Source organism: Papilio polytes, unplaced genomic scaffold (assembly GCF_000836215.1).
Source record: "Papilio polytes unplaced genomic scaffold, Ppol_1.0 DF823835.1, whole genome shotgun sequence".
Classification (NCBI taxonomy): domain Eukaryota; kingdom Metazoa; phylum Arthropoda; class Insecta; order Lepidoptera; family Papilionidae; genus Papilio; species Papilio polytes.
Window position 1 is genome coordinate 1956929 of NW_013525369.1, and position 25000 is coordinate 1981928.

Here is a 25000-nt window from a genome sequence, read left to right on the forward strand (position 1 = left end):
GCATCACTCCGCAAGAACACCACGACCTAAGCATGGATTATACGCAAACGCTATGCACAACTATCAACTTTAATGTATCTGCCTCTTAGCGCTCAAAAGTTACCACGATTACTTTTGTGGTGTTGCTCGTTCATAGATGGCGCTGAAACCTCTTTTGTTGCTTTTTCCTACTCGGTCATAGATGGCGCTTAAAAATTGTAATTACGCAAATGAACAATAGATGGCGCGTGAACACAATAGTGAAAATATTTTCAATTCTTTAATTTTGCAATAGATGGCATTGCGCTACTTTCAGAATTTAATTTTAAAACTTTCGTTTAAAATATAATATACTTACTGTTTGTAAGTTTTAACTTTGTATATTGATGTTTTGTTCAAAATCTTTTTTGTACATGATAATTATTTTAATGTAGGTACTGTAAAATGTAATTATACAAATGTAACCTAAATGTAAATAGATGTAATATTACGATATTTTAGTTTAAGTACATCGTAATGCAATTAACGAAACGTACTTTATAATAATGTTACAACGAATTTACTTGTGCCTGCGAAACTATGCAACTGTATTTTTGTTATAATTCTATAAATAAAATAAGAATTTATATATTGAGTTTTATTTATACCTTAGGACAATATTTTGTAGTTAATAATAACAATTACCCTTGATCATATTTATAAAAAAAAATTGACTATATTTTCGTTTACTAGTTAGTGGCTTTCAACGCCATCTATTGACGATATACAAATAAATAAAATAAAACGCGTCGTATTTATTCAGCCTTTATTCTCCATACTTTAGCGTCGGTATATCCGTGATTCTCCTCACACGTGTGCTGCAGGAGAGGGAATGATCCCAGCATGCTCAGCTGACACCGTCTCTCCCCTGTCAGCCCGTGACGCCCAGGATCGCCTATCAACACCTTTATAACAATAAACTTAGTTCTACATCTGAAACTTTAATGTAGATCTGTTAAACCACTGTATTTAAGTAACAAACATCCATTCATACAAACTTTCATACTTATATTACTAAGATAGGGATGTTTAAACGGTAAACATACCAATAACATGGTTTTTACAGGGCTATATTTATTGATTATATTAAATTGTGTTTAGTTTCTAACATTATTTATAACACTTAAGTATTACAATAAAAAGTATTTAAACCAAAAAATCTGCAACTCTGGTTGCGCGATTCTCTTGCTAAAACTCACCAACTTCCCCTGCACAGCGAGACGCGTCAGCCAGGAGAATAGTTTGTCTGCAAACTCTTCGTCGTACAGCATGTCCCCTACCAGCACCACGTCGCAGTCAGAGCACGCGGCACCAACCAAGTCCTCGCTACTGGTTGCTATGGTAACGCCGTTTAATTGAGCGTTCACTTGTGAAGCTAATATCGCAACTGGAATACAAAACCCTGACCTTTGTATGGTAATTTTTTTGCAAAACATTTTAATGTTTTAATATTGACTGTTAATTTGAAATCATATGTCAACAGGGGATGTAGCTCAGTGGTAGAGCGTTCGCTTTGCATGTGAAAGGCCCCGGGTTCGATCCCCGGCATCTCCAGTTTTTTGTTGTTTCTTCACAGGTATTTTTTTTTTATTTAAATATTAAATTTAACAAATTCAATTTCTCCTTGTAATTAGTTTTAATTGTTAACTCCTTATTTTCGAAGTTATATTATGCTTAAGTAAAAATTTAATTTCACTGACATAATAATTGTACTGATCGAGTCGTTGCATACCTGGGTCAATGTCATTAGCGACAGCTGTTCGCGCGTGTCCCATTGCGGCCGCGATGGCGCCAGCGCCGCAGCCGCTACCCACGTCCAGCACCACGCGGTCTTTTACCAAATGTTTATTATCCAAAATATATCTAGAATAGAAAAAAACACCAACAGTTAAGATTTAGAAAAGGATTAAAATATTAAATACTAGTATAGTATTGTATTATCTGTGATCCTTTCTTCCTTTGGAACGTAGATGGTGCTTTATTTAAAAACAAACGCAACTCCTTATGTAATACAATATGGTGTATGTTTATTTCTTCAATAAAACGATACTAAAGATACTAATAGCTCACTAGATGGCGCTGTCTGTACATCAAGAATAGTAAAAATATTTCTTGAATCGTAAAAGATGAAATCTTTCCAAATAGAAAATATACTATTACTTTAAAATAAAAATAAACTAGATCACTTTGAATGCTGCACATTTTTTAACAAATTCAACAAGTAAACTATCTTTAAATTTTTATAACGAATAGTTTTAACATTATCAATGTAAAAATTAGTTGCAGATTGGTTTCCCCGCGTGCGTCACTCTGCTTCCCATCTGCTTGATAACGAATTATAGGGTTGTCACATGACTTGAATATTCTTTTTCCACCCATTTATTAAAACCGTTTTTACACTTTTACCATATAAAGTCTCAATAGAAATTTTTATTGTAGAGCCAAAACCAACTAATAAATTGAATTGTTAACTACAATAAGCAAACTGAATCCGTTGTTCGGTACAAATAGGTTTCATTCATTGGTCAATTCGATAATAGCCATTTCAAGGTATTTAAATTTTACCGTATATTTTACTTTTTAATTTTTCAAGTACTATTTAATATTAACATGCAAGATTATTCGATAAATAACATTACTATAAAACTATTATGCTGTCACAAATTGTGACAACCCTAAGCTGTTAGAACGATTCGTTCTCCGAATAAGGCGATAAAGTTTGCAGTTTATTTCATGTGTTCTGAAAAAGATATTTGGCATACAAAAACAAATATTTAACGGTGATTTTCCACGGCCAAAAAAAAATTATAGAAGAAAAAAACATACACCTAGTGGAAAAACGTGAATATTCTTTTTGTGCAGAGTTAAATAGGTCTATCCAAATGTGTTCTGGCAATAACACTTATACGAGTACGTTTTTTTATAATATAAGGTGGCAAACGAGCAAGCTGAAACCGGTAAAACGGCGAAGCGACCGCCACCCATAGACATCCGCAATTGCAGATGCGTCGCCTACCCTTACTAGACGGAGGAGTGGCACAAAAAATATTTCCCCTTGCTCGGTCTCTTCCACCGTAAAACTCACTTTCCCTTCTCTTCCTTATAAGAAAAGGATGGGAAGAGAAAGGGATTTTTATTATTGTGTAACCATAAAAATTAAAACGGTATTCTGTCAGGACTTTTATAATCTTGATTAAGCTTTACACTGAAATGTATTAAATTCAGACTTTCGTTTCTCTTTATAACAAAGTTTTAGTTAAGCGTAATTTACGAACTTATCCGACGTTTTCTCGGAATTTTCGTTAGGGGTGACTAGTTAGGGGTGGATTTTCTCGGAAAATTGGCTTACAAGACGTTGTATATTGATACTAAGAATTAAAGGGATGAATAGACAGAAATTTTTACTTATGTTTGTAACAATTATAAAAAAAAACATAAAGACTGAAATTTAAAAATTTTTTTTCTTTTTTTTTCTAGATAATTTTGTTTGTTAAAATTGTTAGAGGAAGATCATTTTCCTTGTTTTTATTTATTTTACTCATACATCTATACTAATATTAAAAGGGGGAAAGATTTGTATTTTTGTATGTATTGAAATAACTCAAAAAACTACTGCTCCGATTTTAAAAACTCTTGCACCATTAAAAAGGAAATTTATCTGTAAGTAACATAGGCTATATTTTTTATTATTATTTTAACCTCACGTGAGCGAAGTCGCGAGCAACAGCTAGTATTTTATATCTAAATTAAGGTAACACTAATCCTTTATTAATATTCTTAAGTCATTAATATCTAAGCTAGATAAATAAAAAAATACAATTAACATAACTCCGAGATTACCAGGAAGTGCTAAAAATAATATACTTCTTATCAATAATTTACGATAAGGAAATTAGGTTTCGTATTTTCTACGCTTTACAATTCAGCTACAAATTTCTTACAAACACGTGTTTACACTAACGAAACATCTGTTCTAAAACAAGTGGTGTTCCACTTTAGTTAAAAAAAAATTTTGCTCAGAGAGTCCATCACTAATTTACATGTTGTTGCGAAGAAGTATTACGAGTGGTAACGCCAAAAATATGAGATTTGTTGGTGTATTTTACGCCCGATAGATGGCGCTGTACAAATCTGATACATATCGCTGACTTCCGATAATGTTTTTACGAATAATCATAACAAACCCTCAGGTATACCAATAATGAGAACTAACGAAGATCTAACAATTTTAAATTGATCTTGATTTTATTTGTCTGTTGTATTTTTTTATTTTGGCAGTGGCTGAATACATTTCCGGGTTTATATCAAAAAAATAAAACGTAATAACACTTAAAAACACTTCTTTTCATCTATAAATATGTAAATGCGTATTAAATATGCTTTTGATCTTAAAATAGAAACAAAACAAAGATACCCGTAATCCAAATCACTTTATCAAAAGCACAAACTTGTTTTGGTGAATTTTTCAAGGAAGTGCTAAAAATAAAACATATTTTGAATCATCGATAACAAGATACGATAAATTCAATATTACTACATTTATACTAATATCATAAAGAGGAAAACTTTGTTAGATTGTAATGAATGGGTTTACAAACTCTGCCGACTTAAAAAATTCTTTCACCGTTAGGGCAAGATTTATTATTCTTAAATTTCACGCGAACGGGTCACGGGCAAAAGCTAGTGTATAATAAAAAAAATTATGAATTTATGGCAGTATTTCCTACAAGTTAACATTTTTTATTACAATATATTTTTGTTTGGGAAAGCAAATATTTCGTAGAATTCGTACACAGAATGAGTCATTCAAATAAATGCTTAATACATTCCACGGTGACTCAGACATCTCCGTCTCTTTCTTTCATGTATGACTTTCTATATCACTATCTCTCTCTAGAGCTACCTGTCTATCTCGTTCTTATGCAAGGATTAGGTGACATTGTTTCTTTCTATCACAATGCGGCCACTTCTTACTCTGTGCCATATCTATAGTATAAACGTGTATTTGAAAAAAATTGTACATGGCACGTATTTTTAAATTCGATTACTTGCTAGGTAATTTTATATACGTGTATTTTTTAAAGAATTAATAGGATTTTGTAAGAACCAAACGTAAACCAATGTTAACTTTTCGATGTTATTTAAACTTGTCATTCTATTAAATTAAATACTATTATTTTTTATGTTATTACTTTAAATGCAAGTGTGACAAAGTTATGCAAAGCGTTCATTATCATTTTTCATTATTAATGAATTAAAATCTAAGTTCATACTATGAATAGTCGCATAAAATCCCTCGCATGACTCACGTTGTAAGCTACTGTTGATAGCTCACTTGTTTGTTTACATTTTTTGCAACAAAACTTCACCCATAAAAACCAAGAATTTTCTACAACAAGCAAAATGCAGCTCTATTGTTATAACATAAAGTCTAATTTGACTGTTATGAGATAATATTAATTTTTATTAGAATAAAACATTGGATTTTCCAAACACATTGTAATTATTACTGAAAAGTAATAAATCGTTTTTTGTAAGTCGTAATTATTTTTCTTTCAGGCTTTTGAAGTTAATGGTTATATGTGGTTTTTCCAGTTGCCTATTTTCTTATTTTTGCCAAATAATAATGCGAAGGAAATCTTAAAAAATATGCAGTGTTAAAGTTTTTTTTTTAAATTCACATTCGTGTATTATTTTATTTTCATGGAATAATCGTTGCTAAGGACAACCATTTTTGAGGTTAAGATTTTCCTGAGGTTTTCCTCAACATGTTTGTTTATAATTATAATTCTGTACATGTTTGTTTGTCTATACACACCTTAGGAGGAAGGAAACTGTGTTTCGGGGATTTCTTTTCTATTTATATTTGTAGACTTATAAATTTAATTATTTACATGACTTTGTCCATAAAATCAATTTAAAAAACTAAACAACTGTATATTAGATAAGAAAAAAAATCGAAGTCGTATAAGAGTGTGCATCTTAAACTAAATTATCGCACAACTGTTGTGTCGCTTTGATTCCTATGACCTATATGGAGGTGCGCAAACTATTCGATTTTTAGTTGTGGAACTAAACAGTGAATTGGCTGCGATACAATCGACAATCGCACAACAGTTGTGCGATAATTTAATCAAACATGTGTGTCCGCTCTAAATTTTACATTTGTTTTTATATTGTTGTTCATGTTCATGTTCATTGTTCATTGTATATATTGTAATTATGTGTATTTAATTTTACACGATTTAAAAATAAATAAATAAATAAATAAATATATTTTAGTTACCTTGCAGTTGCCTGTCCTCCAGGCCAGTAAAATGCCCAATAAGGGTCTTTGAAGGGATTCTCTTCAGGCGGTGCGGACCACAAGGCACATTGTGGAGTGATCAGACGTAACGCCATCTCTGGAGTTAAATGTGCACTACTATCTATCGTGTGCTTTATTATCTGTGATAATATTTGATTCCTCATTATACCTGTAATAAAAAATTATGTCAACTAAATTTGGAACGCGACACCGTCTGCGTAAAATTAAAAAAAAATAGCCTATGTTTTCTTCCGGACCATCATTTACATTTATGGCAAACGAGCTGTTGCCCGCGACTTCGTCCGCGTGGTATTAGAAAACATACACTCTATATAAATTACAAAAAGTTACGTATCCCTCGGGAACCGGACATTTCTCTGGGAAGAAGCTTATCCCATGTGTACTCCAGACTTTGTTTTATATCTGTGCCAAATTTCAATAAGATATGTTGAACCGTTGCAGAATGATCGAGTAAACATTAAAAAACTAAATTAATGAATCCCACTGAAACCGTAACTATTCCCGGGATGAAAAGTAGCCTATGTGTTCTTCCAGACTATGCTCTAAACCTGTGCCAATTTTCATGGAGATCCGTCAAGTCTACAAACGCTAACAAACATCCATCCATCCATCTAAACTTTCGCATTTATAATATTAGTAACATTAGTAAGATTTCATCGAGATCCGTTTACCAGTTTAGGCATCTCTAACAAACATCCATCCATCCATCTTTATAAACTTTGCATTTATAATATTAGTATATTAAATAAATAAAAAATCCGGACTACAAAAATGACATTTCTCATCAAAAACAGTCAGATCGGTCAAAAGTTGGTGCAAATAACAGTACTAAATTATCTACTGCTCTATATTGTTCTGTCTTCGTGTGAAAGTAGACAAGGTCAGTGTAAGATACAGTAGGTAGACTAAAAGATTGTCGCGCAATATCCGTATTGAATAGCGTCAATGACCGCTGTCAGCGCCCCTAGCGGTAGGGTTGATCAACTTTACCTGCAGTTGATTGACCTGATGTTTCGTAATGTTTTGTATTTATATACAAGTATCAAAACAACAACACCCTTAAGCCCGGAGGTTAGGAAACCTCGAAATGAACGTTCCATATTCGATTTAAAATCGATACATTTGTGTTATTCGATTGTCTGGTCTAGTAGATTTTTGGACTATGTCAATAATAATAAAGGTCATTGCGCAAATATATGCTTTAATTGCACTTATAATAATATCTATAGGCTTTTTGGTTGTATTTCAAATACATTTTAAACAGCATTTGTCATTTATCTTTGTAAATCATAAGAATAATCATAACATCTACAAATCGATTTTGCGATTCCAAATAAGTTTTTAAAAGGAATCCTATTGTTTACGTGTTAAAGTTCAAAATCATTTAATTTCAATGAGTAAGGATCGATGACCCGATTGTGTCTAGCATCTGACGACCTTGGTCAAGGTTATGGCGCCGCGGCCGTGCCGTGTATCGCGACCTTGCAGTCTTGAGCCTAGCAAAACAGAGTTGAGTCAGCTTTGATATGTTACGATATGATCGGTGAATAATCAAATCTTTAAAATCAAGGACCCTTTTTGACCTTGTTAGTTTCTCATACAATGTCATTAAAACCTTATCGCGAATGAGAATATCGTCGAAACTATATTAAACAAAATTTTTTATTATAGTTGTTGTTCTTACCATGTAAATAAATAACTTACACATCTAACAGTTGGTTTAAATTAATAAATATTCAATTGTGCAAATGTTTTCTGCTCACAAACATGTTTATAGTTTTAAAATGTATAGATAAATTGTATACACGTGTGTAAAACAGACGTGTGTATACGCCTCTCTCGTGCCAAGCGCTGCCATTCAACCAAACACTACGACTTATCAATAAACTGTAGATAATAGTGTTTTTGTAAATCTATCCGTTTTCCTCAATGTACGTTAAAATTTGCACGAAGTATCAAACAAAGCTAATCCTACTATCAAATTATTTGAACAAGAAGAAAAATCACACATACGAATTGAAAAGCTTCTTTTTTTTGAAGTCGTTTAAAAATTGATATCAAACAAGAATCAAAAAGACGTGTCGAAATTGCCCGCTTGTGACAATCCTCCCCTCCCTTAGAAAAAGTTACATTGAATTCGGCATGAATTAGTGACATGGATTCGGTGACATAGCGAAGAGACCGCTGCCCATGGTTGACCGCAGATGCGCTGCCTTCCTTTGTAATAATAATAGACATAAAGGGGATATTTCTACTTCCTATGCATCCCCTCCACTGTTATCCAATTCTCTTTCTCATTATTTCCTTATATAAGATTTTTACATGTTTTATTAATTTTTACGATACTGTTATTTGAAGATTTCTTTGCTTTATTGTCCTATTGACTTATGTCGTTCTTTAATTAAGGCTATCTCAGTTACGTGCATTTTGTCAGTGACACCGAAACTAGGCTAAGCATTGAAGTCGACGTGATGTTATGTGGATTTTTTAGCTTGCTTAATCGATTCTTTTCACTCTATGCGACATGAGTCACATATCATTGTTTATTAAAGAAAATAGAGGATAAAATACAATGTTATGTTTTGTTATATCGAAGATTTCGTCATTATTTTAAAGATTCCATCGTGCTATTCGTACGATGTGCGAATTTTTAGTATATACGTATGCCTGAACACGCACGTACGCCTTATCATGTTTTCGGCTGTTTACTTCGGTGCACTTTAATGGAAAATCTATCCTAAAATTATAAAGAGGAAAGATTTGTATTATTGTATGCAATAAATGAACTCTAATTTGTCTCGATTATAAAATTATTTCAACATTTGAAGGCACAACGGCGTAAATTGGACTATGTTTATTTAATTTTTAAGCTGACGAGACGAGCACGGCTAAACATTCTTTTCTTTCTTGAAGCGGTTTAAGGCAATTTTGACACCCTTGTAACTTCGTTTTTTTTTTATAACATAAGGTGGCAAGTAGACATCCGCAATTGCAGATGCGTTGCCTACCCTTATACGACGAAGGAGACACACATAAAGAAGATATTTCCCCTTCCTATGCATCTCCTCCGCGGTCAAATCCACTTCCACTTCCCAGCATCTCTTATAAGAAAAGGGTGGTAAAGAGAAAGGGACTTAAATTAGGCCTCTGGCACCACATTCATCAGACGAAACACGGGATTGCTTCCATTTCACGCCTGTCTTCTGTGTGGTCGTGGTGATACACCGGGCGAGCTGGCCAATTCGCTCTAAGATGTTAAAGCGGGCACTACCACAGTAAAACTGTTGTGGATAAAAATATATAATATAAATATTTTTTTACTTGTATGAATATCAGTTTAAAGATGCCTTTCCTACGTTAAATATTATCGCACAAATACATAGTGAAAAATTTATAATTTCCGCCTATTCATTCCACACAAATTATCTATTGAAAATTATATTTGATATGTTAAATAAACATTATCTTAAGAGTTTATCAAGAAATAAATAGTAACGTTATCAGCAAGATAAATACGTGTCCCAACAAGTATCATTTAGCACGTGCTTGTATGACTAGACGATAGATATCATTATCTGCAAGGTTTGAATTATCTGGCGGTCGTTGCTACGGTAATTTGAATGATGAAAGTAATATATTAATTGAGTGTAATATATTTAAAAAATTAATACAAAATAAAAAAAATAAATAAAAAAGGGCTGTGAGTTTATTCTAGAAATAATTGTTTAAGTAATGTTTTGATTAAAATATTAACCGTTGCATCATCTTACCAACATTATAAATGCGAAAGTTTAGATGGATGGATGTTTGTTAGCGTTTGTAGCCTAAACGGCAGAACGGATCTTCATGAAATTTGGCACAGATATAGAGCATAGTCGGGAAGAACACATAGGCTACTTTTTATCCCGACAATAGTTACGGTTCCCGTGGGATTCATTAATTTAGTTTTTTAATGTTTACTCAATCATTCTGCAACGGTTCAACATATCTTATTGAAATTTGGCACAGATATAAGACAAAGTCTGGAGTACACATGGGATAAGCTTCATCCCCGAGAAATGTCCGGTTCCCGAGGGATCAGTAGCTATTTGTAATTTATATAGTTCGTATGTTTTCTAATAATACGCGGACGAAGTTGCGGACAACAGCTCGTATAAACATAATTTTGCAAGAATCGTAAATATTTTGATCTTGTGATATTTGACCTGAATTAATGTTGGTGTGAATTGTATTTTTACATGTAGTTATTTAGAAAGCTTATTATTATTCTTTGAGTATGTAAATTGATTTTTATGCATGTGTTTATTTTTAATTTCCCATGGTTAAGTTATGTATATCAAAACTAATATTATAACGAGGAAAGATTTGTATAATTATTTGGATTTTTGTATGTAATGAAATAACTCAAACTACTGACTGACTACTGGGATTTTAAAAATGCTTTCACCGTTAGAAAGGTAATTTATCTGTGAGTAACAAAGGCTATATTTTTAGAACCACGTGAGCGAAGGCGCGAGCAACAGCTAGTGTTTTTATATTAAAATTTGATTTACATGTCATTGTGTGCGTGCAAAAGCATTTTAGTGCTTTTAATTAAGAATTGAACATAAACCACATTGTCTGCCAGTTATTTATTGTAACAAAACCAGCAATGACCTTACAGCGTCTGTCCTTATCGCACACACCCGCACTGCATATGCAGGACAAGGACGGATAATGCGGATAATTGCTGTGAATTCTAATTAATTAGTTGTAATAAACGTTGACGACAATGCAAATGTTATTACAGTTAACACGTTGAATGCTTACTTTTGCAATTGTTATAACAAATAACTACAATTATAATAAAGTGTAAACACACACTTCTTTGTTGCCTAAGATGTCAGCAATTACAGCATATTTTCGAATAATTCTTTTTTTAATAAAAAGCCCTACACTTACGTCACGCTTTAGGCTATGTATTTTCACGCCGTTAAACTAAGGGGTAAATATTTTGGATAAAATCTTAATGTGAGAAAAAGACAATACGTTGCTGCCAACATCAAGGAAGCAAGGTTGTCATCATGTTATGTCATTTTGACATTTGCAATTGATGATTTGATAAATGTAAACAATAAAAACCTTTACTAGCGCCCCCTGTCAACGTCAAAGTGTAACAAACCTCTTGTAGTGCAGTTATGTTTTTTGTTTTATTTTGTTTATTTATGTTTATTTTTACAGTATCAGGAAACCTCAAAATTTATCCTCAAAACAACAATTTCCTAAAATAATATTATTTTATTATTACCTCAAATAACCCACCAAATATGTTGGTTTCCTCAATGCAAACAAGATACTCTTCTAGTACGATTTCAAAAATTAATTTACTATGAGAAAGCTCCATTATCACTGTAGTTATTATTTCATTAGAAGTTAAAAAAAATGTTAGAAATGTATTTGTAAAATTATATTTGAATTGTGATATTGTATGTTTGTTTGTATAAATAAATAAAAAAAATTAAAATTATGATAACAGTCGGATTCTTTTTACAATTATAGTAATTAAGCAAAATCTTTCTATCATGCGTTCCGGCATACTAATAGGCGAACGTCCTATCTCCTAGTAATATGGACCGTTAGAGGCCGTGTCACGAGGTCACTTCACGTTAGTGACGTATAGAGTGAATGTTGGTGGTTGTAATTCAGTGACGTGCGTCAAAGCGTGTGGTGTAAGGACGTTACAACACTGAACCACCAAAGTCCGGCTTTACAAATGGGGAGATCCGCAATTTCGTTAGTGCTAAATTATTGTAAAACTTTTATGTTAAACTAGTTTTCGCCCGTGATTCCGTCCGCATGGAATTTTAAAAACAAAACAAAAGTAATATATGTATTCTTCCAGACTATCCTCTACATGCTAAATTTCATCAAGATCCGTTCAGCCGTTTGGACTACAAACTTTGATGTTTGTGAGTGTTTGTAGCGTAAACTGCAGATCGGATCTCGATCAGTCATAGATGGAGGGGATAGTCCATAAGAACACATAGGTTACTTACTAAGTTTGTTCTCGCTCGGACTTAGTCGCGGGCCAAAGTCAGTTCATGTAATCCCATTTATTGTCATTGACTCATTGGTAACAGTGCGGTTATCGTTGACAAGGGGATTGCGTAGGGAATCCCGCTCCCGCTTTATCTCCGGTATTTCCTGAATCGTATCCTGTAGGACGCTGTATGACTCATCCATTCACTTAAAAGAAACATTGTCACATTTAACTTGATAACCCAGAATTAATGGTTATTTAAACAGGGATCACACTCTGATTTAACGGTTTAACAATCGTTTACATAAGCACCATTGGTCAATAGATCCCTGCAAGTGGCAGGAGATAATTGTATATAGCAGGATAATATTTAGATGTATTGTTATTAACATAGTATTAAGTCTTTTAATAACAAATTATAAACAAAGAAAATGTCCTCGAAATAAAGTTCTTATTATAACTTTTTTATTTTTTTTAAACAGCTGCCACGGTATGACAAACTTGCAGCCAGTTCAGAATTCTGGCCAGCAAAATGTTCCATCATCTAGATTTAAGAAATATATTTTTTTAAAGGACTTGTCTATTATTTGGGTCAAGGGAAACGATGTTTTGCAAATATAATAATTGATGACTAATATATCTCTTAAATTTTTCGTGTTCAGGTCAAACTTATTTTGGTTAAATTTGACATTGGAAGGCGACGAGATTATATTTTAATAAATCCCTAAAACGATATGCAAAAATTACGAAATGATAATGTAATAGAACTCTTGCAAAGGATTTGGTTAATGTATTTTATGGCTGTGCTCTGTCGGGACTTTTTGTTGTATATATATTCATTTAGAATATTGATACTAAAAAGTCCCCTTACATATGAGGATGCAGTTTCAAGTGCAAATAAGGCTAGTAACATACAATATACAGATAAAGGTCAAATGCAAATGCGAAAAATAATACGCTGATCTTACTAATATTATGAATGCGAAAGTTTAGATGGATGGATGTTTGTTAGAGTTTGTAACCTAAACTGTTATACGGATTTTGATGAAATTAGGTATAGATGTAGAAGATAGTTTAATTGAACACATAGGCTACTAACTTTTGTTTTTTTTATTTCCCACGCACACGGAGTCGCGGGCAAAAGTTATAAGTTATAAATCACATCCTTTGTGCTAGTTTTGTTATGTCTCTCTGGAAATTTTTGCAACTGTATTTGTTTTTGTTCCAAATGGTATTTCCATCAGTTAGTTGTAAAACCCAATTACAGTAATATCGCACATTTAGGTTATCGTACTACGTGAAAAAAAAGTGTAAATATTTACACAAGTCAGATGCGCAGAATGTCGCATTTCGCAGTCAGATCACTTGATCAACCGTACTCATGACGCGTTAGACACGCCTACAAGACTGATTTTTGTAAGATAAAGAGGTTATTAACTATTTTTAGAACGTTAATGAAACATGACCGATTTAGCAACCGTTATTTTCCGCGTCATTATCTGATAACAGTAAAATGTTTTACGACTTACTTTCGATAGAATAAGTTCTCCAAAGTCGTAATTTAAAAGAGACATTGTGAAATAAGATATAGCTTAAATAGATTTAGACACAACATACCCGAAAAAATTAAACCTAGCGTAATGTAAGTGGTCCAATATGGGAACCTAATAAACGTAATTTCATAAGATTTTCGAAAATAACAATGATCTTTTTATTGAAATTAGTAAGATGATACTATATCACGTGATTCTTTCTTCATACGTGTACATATTTACGTAGCATGTTCTAATAATAACCTCAAAAAATACCGAGACGTAATGACGTCACAGCCTATACGAACAGCGTACGCGCCGGAGCCGGTTCTCATTCAGCACGTCTGGGATGATTCGTAGAATTCTCATGCGTATGAATGAGTGCTTTATTTTTTTTTAAACAGCTGCCACAGTATGATCATCTTGCAGCCAGTTCAGAATTCTGGCCAGCAAATAGTTCCATCACCTACCATAGTTTTTTTTTTATTTTTACATGAAGACGAATGACGCCCATGAACATTCCCAACACCAGAAAAACCGGAGAGGCGTTTTCTGTGTTTTTTCAGGGTTCCTAAGTCTTAACTTACTAATGTAAAGGGGTTAAGTAAATCCCCTTATGACTTATGTTATTCTAAAGTATAATAAGTAACTATAATATTAACACAGTGTCAATTATCCAAACATTGACTAAGAATAACCTCTTGGGTTAAAACGTGTTTGTAATTGACGTAAATTTAAATATACTTGGAATACATATTATAGAAATGCGCGATATACGAGGAAAAATTTATTTATTCTTATACTCGTATTCTTTTACACACATGTTTTTTCCTTATCATTAAAGTTGATATAAATTGATGTATGTTGCTATGGTAGCTTAACGTCTGTGAAGCAGTGGTTAAGCTAACTTGTTGTGCAGTTGCTGCTTCGATTCCCAATGTACCAATTTATATCGATTTTAGAATTTCATATGTACATGTATTCAACGTTTTAAGACGAAGGAAATATCCTAATTCCACCTACATCAAGTCTCTGGGCTAGCATGGTCGACGCTTGCTCTTTTAAAGACATGTTAGTAAAACTAAACCTTATGCCTATCTCATAAAACTCAATTTAACTTACAAAATAAAATCTGGTAATAGACACTAGGGTAGACTCAGGTCCCCCGTTGAGATGACGACAAGCTACGTCATAAGCGGAAATGTTTGGGCACTTGACCATTGACCACGTAGAAATCTAATGTCGATAAAAATCGGTCACATGGGCGCCACCTGTCTTATCAAATAGATAACACGACACGTGCTATCGATTAATATTTATCATACTTCTATTTACATTTTATTATAAATGCGTAAGTTCAGATGAAAATTAAATTTTGTCACCTAAACTAAACGGATCTCTTTGAAATCTGGCATAGTACAGCATAGTCTGGAAGAACACATGGCTGCTTACTTTTGTTTTTAAATCCACGCAAATAATCGACCTAACATAGTCTTATGTGTATTGGTGCATTAAAGTTTAGCATGTACTCTTCCATACATCTATCTGCCGTCATATATAAATTCAATCTCTTAGCATATTCTCTTACACACAATCCAACCATATTTTTTGGTCTTTGTCTACCAGTAATAAACTTGTCACTATGTTATGTTTTATTTTTCCCGGAGCTTGTTAACTGTCTCAGTCACGTAACCCTCAGAACAGTGGTTGATAAATTTATTAGCCAAAGAGCCAAATATAAAAAATTACAATAATTAAAAAATGGAAGCCAAATCTACTGGTTTAGTAAACTTTTATTACAATACATAAGTACACTAAGTAACATTTAAGCGTACTTCTTACTAATATTAAAAATGCCAAATTTTAGATGAAAGGATGGATGGATGTTTGTTAGAGTTTATAGCCGAAACCGCTGAACGGATCTCGATGAAATTTAGCACAGGTGATAATCTGGAAGAAGACATAGGATACTTAATTTTTTTTGATTCCCCGCGGACGGAGTCGCTGGCGAAAGCTAGTACTTAATAAATATTTTCTAATGCCAACAATATGCTTTACCGACTGCAGTGACTTAGGGTATCTAAGTTTTGGTAAAGGCGCGGAAAAGTTGAAAAATATATATATTTTTTAAGCTTTCCTGATTCTTTCTTATATTTCATCATGATACACGTTTTATAATCCACGCTAACATATCCACGTCACAATGTATACGTTGGCATATTAAGTTGTAACTTATGTGCACAAGTTACGCAATGTTTGGACATCACGATGAATCATATATCCTTTAATAACTATCCTAATCCATATTATACTTCTAACTAATATTATAAATGCGAAAGTATAGATGGATGGATGTTTGTTAGAGTTTGTAGCCTAAACAGCTGAAAGGATCTCGATGGAATTTGGCATAGATGTAGAGGATAGTCTGGAAGAACACATAGGCTACTCCTTTAATTTTTTTAATTCCACGCGAACGGAGTCGTGAGCGAAACTAAGTCTCTATATGAAGTTTTGCAAGCGATTATAAGTTTTCATAACCAAAATTTTGTACAATATGAAAAACAGACAGTAAAAAACAATACTCAATCATTGTTTTTCTAAGATAAAATTATTTCACGAATCATTGTGACAAATAAAAAGTCAATTCTATTTATTATTGTAATTCTTACGAAATATGTAAAATTGCTTCTACATTGACACGTTCCGTTTTATGTACGTATGCATCAATAAAGAAAATTATATGAAAAGTAAATGTGAAAATTCTGCCAGTTCCCACTGTCTTAACAGCTGCATAATAACAAAAATAACAAATAATGCCAATTTAATTACAATGTCTTCTATAAACATGTCAAACGCCCATTATTTGGTAAAAAAAGGGGCGTCATAGAAATCTCGCCTAAGCTGCTAAAACTGGTAATATAACGTTTTGAACTTGTTGTATCCAGTCAGATATAGTTCAATAAAGCTGTTTAGAAACAAACAATACTCTTATCATATATTATCAGAAACTGCGCGTCACGCAACACGCAGTTTGTAAACCTCACATAATGATGACTACGCAATACAACAAGGACATAGATTAAGAACAATAATCGTTGCTAATCCTACATTGAAATATATTCACCATAGAAACAGCTTTCATTCGAAAATAATAAAAGATTTCTTGTTTATTCACATAACATGACAGATGTGAACCGCCTCCCAGACCACGTCACAGTGGCTACCAGTCATGCGTCATCTAGACTCCTATACTAATATATAAGAGGACTGATTTGTATTTTTGTATGTATTGAAATAACTCAAAAACTACGTGACCGATTTTAAAAATTCTTGTACCATTAAAAAGCTATGTTATCACAAGTAACATAGGCTATATTTTTAAATTACACACGGGCAAAGTCGCGAGCAACAGCTAGTTTGAAAATAAACTCAAGTCGTAGTTCATTCAGAATGCTATCTATAGTCTATAGTGTCGAGGAATTTTTTCTTCTACAATGATTTGCTTTATACATCGTTTTCGTTCAGTTGTTGTTCATTGTAATTTTTAAATCGTTTTTCACTTTTTCTGAGAACTAATTAGGGTTGTGATAATTTTGCGTTTTACAAAGAGTATGATTTACAATTTGACCGTGATAATGCAACGGTCTGTTTGTCTGTCATTAGCTTGTTACATGTTAATAGCTTGTATGTTAATTTGCTGGAATACTACGCATTTCATATTTACAATAATTGTTTTATTACGAGGAAAAATAAATTAGGATCTTTGAAGTGACCTTATTTTATACTTTGCAAGGAAAAGTTACTTTAAAATAGTTATTGAAAATTTCTTGAACTATATAAAATTATGTTTAAATGTTTGCCCTCTCAGAGGGTCTATCTTGAAATATTTGCGTGATATTTGCGAGAACGAATTCTTAACGTAATCGTCTTTCGTATGAGATTTGTCGGTGTACTTAATGTTAGGGCACTGCACAAATCTAATACAAATGTCGATTACGTTACTAAAACATTTTCATTGATGTTTGTGATAGCATTGTTTTCATACTGTAGATTAAAGATATCTATATTAAGCTTTAGTGACTAAGAAATAAGACTTATCTTAGATTATATTAATAACAGTGCACCGATCGGAGGTCGATGATTTTAGTCCGTATTCCCCGCCTGATAAGGTTGTTTATACGAACTTTGTTCGTTACGATGAACCATACGGGCAACACACATCGCATTTATACGTTGCTAGCTGTTGCTCGCGACTTCACCCGCGTGAGATTGAAAAAAAAAAATAAAAATAGCCTTAGTTACTCACTGATAACGTTGCTTTATAACGGTGAAAGAAATTGGCCCAATAGTTTTTGACATATTTTAATACGTAACGTACGTACGTACATTAGTACTACATTACATACTATAGATGTAAGGAATAGTTATAACTAATTTTTATTTTCATCAGAAGAATTTTTTTAAACATAACACTTCGATTTTTAAAATACAAATTCAAATCTAGCGATTTAGGCGCTAAAGAATCGCGAAGTCAAATTCCTGTTTTATATGGTCGTGTTGAACGTCGAACGGAACGGAACATACGTGCAGCGAAATTCTGCTGATTGCGTTGTTATGCATTATTAGGATATAACAGCCAAGAGCATTATTAGAAAATTACAAGTCTTGTTAAACATAGAATAGCTTTTACCTTATCGTAAATTATTGATAAATTTGAAACAGATTATTACTCTTGCGCGAAATGTTATCAATATGCTAAGGAATTTATTATATTGATATTTATGATATCACGTTCTCTACAAGTGTAAAAGTTCTTAATTTGTTTATGTATCTACGACGCATGTAAATAGAGTTCCAATTACTTTTGTGGCCAGTACAATGGACGTCAAATGCGACGACAGTCCGTTTATTTTGCCCCTTATTAGGACCATTTAGAGATGAAAATATTCCATATTGATAGATTAACATGGAGTATTCTCGCATATTATCTGTTTGATAAGCAAATCAAAATCACTCGAAAGTTATTGCGTAAGAATATGGCGGAATAACTGTGTAGCCTCGATTGGTTGAAACTGTTACCAACAAGTATGGACATGTTCCTTTCTGTAGATTTAATATGAATGGAAACATTAACGTGTTTCTTATTATTTTTTTAAATTCAGAATTAGTATAAGGACATAATCTGTTGCAATAATTTACAACCTACTTTCCTTATCACATTTCATCTAAAAACGAGGAGGCTGTAAAATTAAAGAAATGGGGCAAATTATTGAACAACTTGAATGAAAATGTTCGAATAATGAATGGAGTATACCAAGGATCGTGTCAGTATCAAGTTTAGTGGATACAAACTTCACTAGAGGCACAAAGTTTTTTATTTTTTCGAAACAGCAAAATAAAAACTATCGATCCAATAATTTGTTTACCTATTTAAACATTATACCATTGTACATAAAACTTTATAATCATAATTGTTACAAAACCCAGAAACAAAGTTGATTGTGCTATCCGTTCAATTCGATTTGCGACACACGCCGTTTCCCTGCTGTCAAAATAAACCCAAGCGCGCGGGAATTCCAACTGTCCATCGGAGAACACGCACACATGCGCATTGAGACGTTAACCTTCGTGAAAGACCACGACAAGGTTCACGCGGCTGGCACGCTGTTTGATAACTTTACTACGACATTAAAGGTCATCACAAACTGGACATACTTACAGACTGATAATGTATTTGTAGAGAAATTCACTCACACATGTAGAATTTATAAACTTGTGTTTAATTCACAACGCGCGTGTATTTCGAGGAATCTCCGTTGGAACTGGCGGCGCCGCACACACGCACACACAGATAACACGGCGCGTGCCGACACATGCATAAATACACCCGCACCCCGCACTCGAGCTCACTTTCCTCCCAGCATTGGAAGCGAAAACACGCCAGTTGAGCTCGTAAAGTTGTGAAATTATTGTGACACAGTTTACGATCTTTTCGTCCTTGTATTAGATAGTGATAAGTGAACTCAAGTGATTTGCAGTTGTGTGAAGTGCCAGTGACAATTCAAACTTCGGCTTGGATTGCGCCAAAAATTAGTGATATTTACAATCTAAAAAGTATACATTTGCACAAGAAAATGTACAACGACTCAGTTGTTCCTGTGAAAGTGGAGTCCTTCAGTGGGATGGCTGCTAAAAGGTAAAATATCTCATTTTGTTTAATTTCATAATTGTATTAAGTAATGTTGCATAATTCAAATTTAAATGTGTTGAAATGATATCGCTTACAAACTTATAATGTAAATTAATATTGCGAAATAATGTAAAGAAACAAACAAACCGAACCTAATTTTGAGACTTCCATCACAATCCTCGGTAGTATAGTGGTAAGTATCCCCGCCTGTCACGCGGGAGACCGGGGTTCGATTCCCCGCCGGGGAGGCTTTTTGTCAGATTAATAATTTTTATTTTTTTTGTTCACAGCCCAATTGGTCAATGTATCAAGACGGTACTAAGGAGGGCTTGTGTGGAGAAACGGCTGACTATTGGCCTTCTCCCCGCCATACAGTATCTGTCAAACAACTGCAACGGCGCCCTTTTCTGTGTGACGACGGAGGCTCTCCCCGGAGACAGCGCCACGCACATGCAAGAAGTACTTTTGCAAGCATTCTGTGTGGAAAATGATATTTATTGCATTAAGGTGAGAATTATAACTTTGTTTACATAAATAATTTACTTTAAAAGTTTGAAAAGTAAATTCTGTAATAATTTGGAGAGTATAAAATAATTTTAAGCTTATCAAATTACGAGTTACGGTTGTGAATTACTCTCACATTAAACTCTAGACCTCAATCATGGAAAAAGATGGCGCTAGTAAAGCTGTAAGCAACTCTGGTTAACTTAATTTTTCACATTCTTATATACTATTCTGTAATCTAAATAAAAAGACATCACTAACATTATTTTCTTTATTGTTGCAGGTTGATTCAGAGTCTAAATTAAAGAAGATCCTCGGCTGCTGCAAAACATCTGTTGACTTCAGCTGCATTTTAGTCCACTACCCTTACACTGATCCATTCAGTGACAGCCAGGAAATGGACATCACAAGCCTCACGGACACAGAAAAAGATCTGATAGATTACTGCGAGAACTGGGGACATTCACAAATCCCTGTCGTCAAACTGCCAGAGAAGTGAATTCTTCGAAAAGGAATAAAACGGATATAGAGATAATGACCGTATGGTCCTTGTATATTGAACGATTTCGTTCTACGCTTTTGAATAACCACTATATGTTAAGTTGTATGGGTTTTAGTGGTTTTAGAGAATTCTCTTATAGAAAAAGTGTAATATTGATAATTAAGAAAGTTTTTTGTATGGTACATTGTGCTGCTATAGCTTTCTAATTAATTGTATATGATGTTGGCAGGCGATTGTAATGATTTTCTATGTATAATTGTTAATATGAATAATCATGTTTAATAAATACAATAATATAGAATCTGTTTGTTTTCTTATTAAAAATCACAATTATGTAATATTCAACGTTAATCAATATTCCTACTTAAAGATATCAAAATGTGTATTGTTATCAAAAACATATTAGAATAGATAATACAATATTGTGCTATTAGAAGCGATAACACATTGTAAGGTTGAATATTAAGACAGGTTTGCGAAAATATTGTAAAAAATGAATAAAACAGCATAAAAACATAAGCTACTATTGTATTTTGAGGTTAATGACCTAATAAACTCGCTGATTATTTTGAATTAACCAACTATTACATAACTAGGGTTTACCACGTAAACTTGTTTTGGTTATACTGCCATCTGTTATGATAAAATTAAAACTAATAAGAAAAAGTATTTTGCTGCCATCTATTATAATAGAATTAAAACAACAACTTTAAACAGGAGTTTGGAAAAGTTGCCACTACCCAACGCTAGATGGCGCAATATGTCTTTCTTTTCTCAACACAAGAAAAATGAAAAAATAATTGTTGTTAGACTTTTAAAATTGATGTGAAATGTAAAAATTTTATCTGCAATTTAAAGGGAAAAATAAGAATTTTCAATAGCTTTTCGTCGATATTGATATTATTCAGTTTAAACTGCACTGCAAAGAATACAATACAAAATTACATGAAAACACGACCTATAGTTTTACTTGCCTAATAGTAGTATCTACCGTAATATCTATTGTGTGCGTGCGGACATTGTATTAATCATTTTAACAGATTGTTTTGGCAATGAGCAACTGTTAAACTGTGAAATCTTTAGCATGAACTTGGACCTAATTATGAACTAATGTAATATACCGTAACTGATTGGATCATTTATCGATAGATATTGTAGGTCAACATAAGATCAGGAAATCCCCTATCTTAGTATCTAGTTTTTTTATGTCTTCAAATTTTGAATAAAGTCCCAAGAACACTAATCACTTGTCATCACCAACACTCTTGCAACTTTGAAGAACGCGTGGCTATTTTGTTTCTTTTTTCATCGGTAGATGTCACTAGATATATTTTGATCTAGCTTTGACCAACAACAAAATTCTCCAAAGTACAAGTATGTCCGTTTCATAAGTACAGATCGGAATTTTTCTGTATTTTTTTTTAATTTCAGTTTAGTTTAGTACTTTCAGGTTTTTTTCAATTCGCTTTGCGCTATTTTGTTAAAATAGTAATATTTTAATAAACAACGAATGTAATTTTCAAGTCAATTTACATGACTTGTAGTTTAATTGTGAACTAATTATAATAGTTAGCAAAGGAAGTTCGTTAATTGTAAAGTTATTCACCTAAGACGGAATTCTTTGTATAATATTTTTGCAACAAATTACGAGAGAAAAAAATTTTGTTGAAGTAAAAATGTAAAGTAACTTGCAGTGTTCGAGCCTAAAAAAACATTTGCCAAACACAAAACACAGTATTTTCTTGAACGATCTTTTGAGTTGGTAATTTGCGCAGATAGATGGCGCTCGAACAATAATTTTATCAATTCATTTTAGTCAGCAGAATAACAGAAGGTCTAGCTCTAGCGGATGAAAGACATTAAAAATATAATCGTCTACGACCTACTATTCCAAAATGTACACGTAAAGCCAGCTATAAATGCATTTGCAACAAATTAAATCTGCAAACTTAAAATTGGTACGGTCATAAACGCGGTGTTTTTTTTAAAAACCTTCCTAAAAATATCTGTGAAATATTCGAAAAAAAAGGATGATCTAAAAAATTTTTTAACTGTTATTAAAATTTTTCAATCTAGAATTGTGATTTTGTGAAAAAATAGTAAGTGTATTCAAACATCGAATTTAGGAGTATTCGAAAAATATAACAAATCGTTAGCCAATCACAGGAAAATTCGTCTTTTTAATATTTAAGACCTAAAGTGCCACTGTTAGGGTTTTTTAAAGTCTAACCACCTTTTGTCATGTGTCTATGGGGCTATAAACTCATAATAAATACACTCCAGGGAATCTCTACTTTAGTTGTCACTTAACTTAAAAAGTTTGTTTCCAGTCACGATGGTGTGGAGACCCCTCAACCTGTCGGAAGTGTGTCCCACTCATACACATCTCTCTGCCTGCTCCCAACTAGCATACGTTTACTTGAACCTGCTCGTGCAATTGTACGGCGACTCCCGCGACCGCAGAATCGCAGAGAAGATAGAAAGAGAAGATGATACAGTGATCGAGAAGATAGCGAGCTATGAGGATAAAAGAGAAGAGTATGACTTTATAGTGGTAGGCGCGGGCGCTGCCGGGTGTGTAGTCGCTAATAGATTATCCCAGAATAAGAAGTGGAAGGTAGGAATTATCTTCTTTAAAAAGGGGACTTTGAGTTGACACAATTTAGTTCAACTTAAATTGTATACCACTGTTGCAATAGTATCGGATATAGTTGTTGCTTAACAATTATTGAGTAAATTATCATTCCAAACAACACAGCGCTCAGCCATACAACTGGTTGCCAGTGTAACGTGAATTTTTCTCCGCAGGTGCTGTTATTAGAGGCAGGTCCAGAACAGCCGGACGTGTCGCTGGTGCCGGGCCTGTCAACGGTACTACTAGGCTCCAACGTGGACTGGGCGTACAGTACCGAGCCAGACGGGAAGAGCTGCCTGGCATCGCGCGGCGGACGGTGTGCCTGGCCGAGGTAACGATGTGTTAACGTTTGTTGGGACCATTATCCCAGTAATGGTTACCGTCTTAAAAAGTTTAGATATGTTTTCTGAGGACAGCGCCATCTATTGTCTGTCTGTATCTGTGATGATTGACTATCCGTTTTATTTCGAACGTTAATTTATCAGTAGCAAAAGAGTAAGATTATTTATGAGCTTCTTAATGCTCCTAGCGCTAAGATACCGTTGTGTTTATTTGCACCAAGACAGCACAGTGAATCGGAACAATGGCATAGAACATTTATGGCAGTGTGTTGTGTTGAAACAATAGTAGTACTTAACTGCTTACTGCTTTGCCTCGCTGTTGTGGTCTCAGCATTGTTTTAATGTGTTGTAGAGGCAAGATGATGGGTGGGTCAAGCTCTATCAACTCGTTGGCCTACATCCGCGGCAACCGCCTTGACTACGACACGTGGGCGCACCTCGGCAACGTAGGCTGGAGCTACAGGGATGTTAGTATGCAATAAGTTCAGTTTTTAACATATTCAATGCTACTACAGTCTTAACGTCTTCAAGTAAGGCCGGACGAATCGATGGGATTGCATGTGTCAAGTTATGGCATACGCAATACAAAATTCTAAGTTTAGTAAGCTTTTATAATTTCCCATAGGTGCTCCCTTACTTCAAGAAATCCGAGAGAAATCTAAACTTTGAAGGCTTGAATCGTAAATACCACGGCGTCACCGGCGAGCAATACGTCTCCCGTTACCCTTACTTCGACAAACCATCCATCATGATCACAGATGCCTTCCACGAGAGGGGACTGCCTTTAACAGATTACAACGGAGCTCACCAGTTAGGCGCAATGCAAGCGCAGGCTATATCTCTAGACGGCGAAAGAGTATCAACCAACACTGCATTCATCCGCCCTATACGGTTCAAAAGAAAGAATCTAACTGTGAAAACTAATTCAGAA

General features: G+C 33.6%; 3 protein-coding genes and 2 non-coding genes across 7 annotated transcripts in view; 4 read left to right on the forward strand and 1 right to left on the reverse strand.

The window, feature by feature from the left end:
- Positions 1-675: 675 nt before the first annotated feature.
- Positions 676-19707, reverse strand: LOC106103232 (protein N-lysine methyltransferase METTL20-like). 3 transcript variants are annotated; one of them, XM_013282927.1, is made up of 5 exons: positions 12382-12423; positions 6305-6494; positions 1751-1881; positions 1218-1405; positions 676-923 (listed from the first exon to the last, which is right to left on the reverse strand). In XM_013282927.1, the coding sequence occupies exons 2-5, from the start codon at positions 6487-6489 to the stop codon at positions 774-776; spliced, it is 654 nt and encodes a 217-aa protein (XP_013138381.1). In that variant the 5' UTR covers positions 6490-6494; positions 12382-12423; the 3' UTR covers positions 676-773. The 3 variants fall into 3 exon arrangements, with proteins under 3 accessions (XP_013138381.1, XP_013138380.1, XP_013138382.1); XM_013282926.1 differs by lacking the exon at positions 12382-12423 and adding an exon at positions 19617-19707 and having other exon boundaries at positions 679-923; XM_013282928.1 differs by lacking the exon at positions 12382-12423 and adding an exon at positions 19617-19707 and having other exon boundaries at positions 789-913.
- Trnaa-ugc lies at positions 1501-1572 on the forward strand. The gene has a single exon. It is a non-coding gene; the product is annotated as a tRNA-Ala (tRNA).
- Positions 19708-19819: 112 nt separating the features above from the next.
- LOC106103218 lies at positions 19820-21394 on the forward strand. The gene is made up of 3 exons (XM_013282911.1): positions 19820-20093; positions 20378-20594; positions 20875-21394. The coding sequence occupies exons 1-3, from the start codon at positions 20032-20034 to the stop codon at positions 21088-21090; spliced, it is 495 nt and encodes a 164-aa protein (XP_013138365.1). The 5' UTR covers positions 19820-20031; the 3' UTR covers positions 21091-21394.
- On the forward strand, positions 20264-20335 carry Trnad-guc. The gene has a single exon. It is a non-coding gene; the product is annotated as a tRNA-Asp (tRNA).
- Positions 21395-23042: 1648 nt separating the features above from the next.
- LOC106103282 (glucose dehydrogenase [FAD, quinone]-like) overlaps positions 23043-25000 on the forward strand; it is a 3079-nt gene continuing 1121 nt past the window's right edge. Inside the window, exons 1-5 of the mRNA XM_013283004.1 lie at positions 23043-23192; positions 23424-23710; positions 23902-24059; positions 24422-24536; positions 24695-25000. The exon at positions 24695-25000 is cut by the window's right edge and continues 1121 nt beyond it. Coding sequence (XP_013138458.1) covers positions 23429-23710; positions 23902-24059; positions 24422-24536; positions 24695-25000 — 861 coding nt within the window. The 5' untranslated portion in view covers positions 23043-23192; positions 23424-23428. The remainder of the gene's footprint in view (positions 23193-23423; positions 23711-23901; positions 24060-24421; positions 24537-24694) is intronic.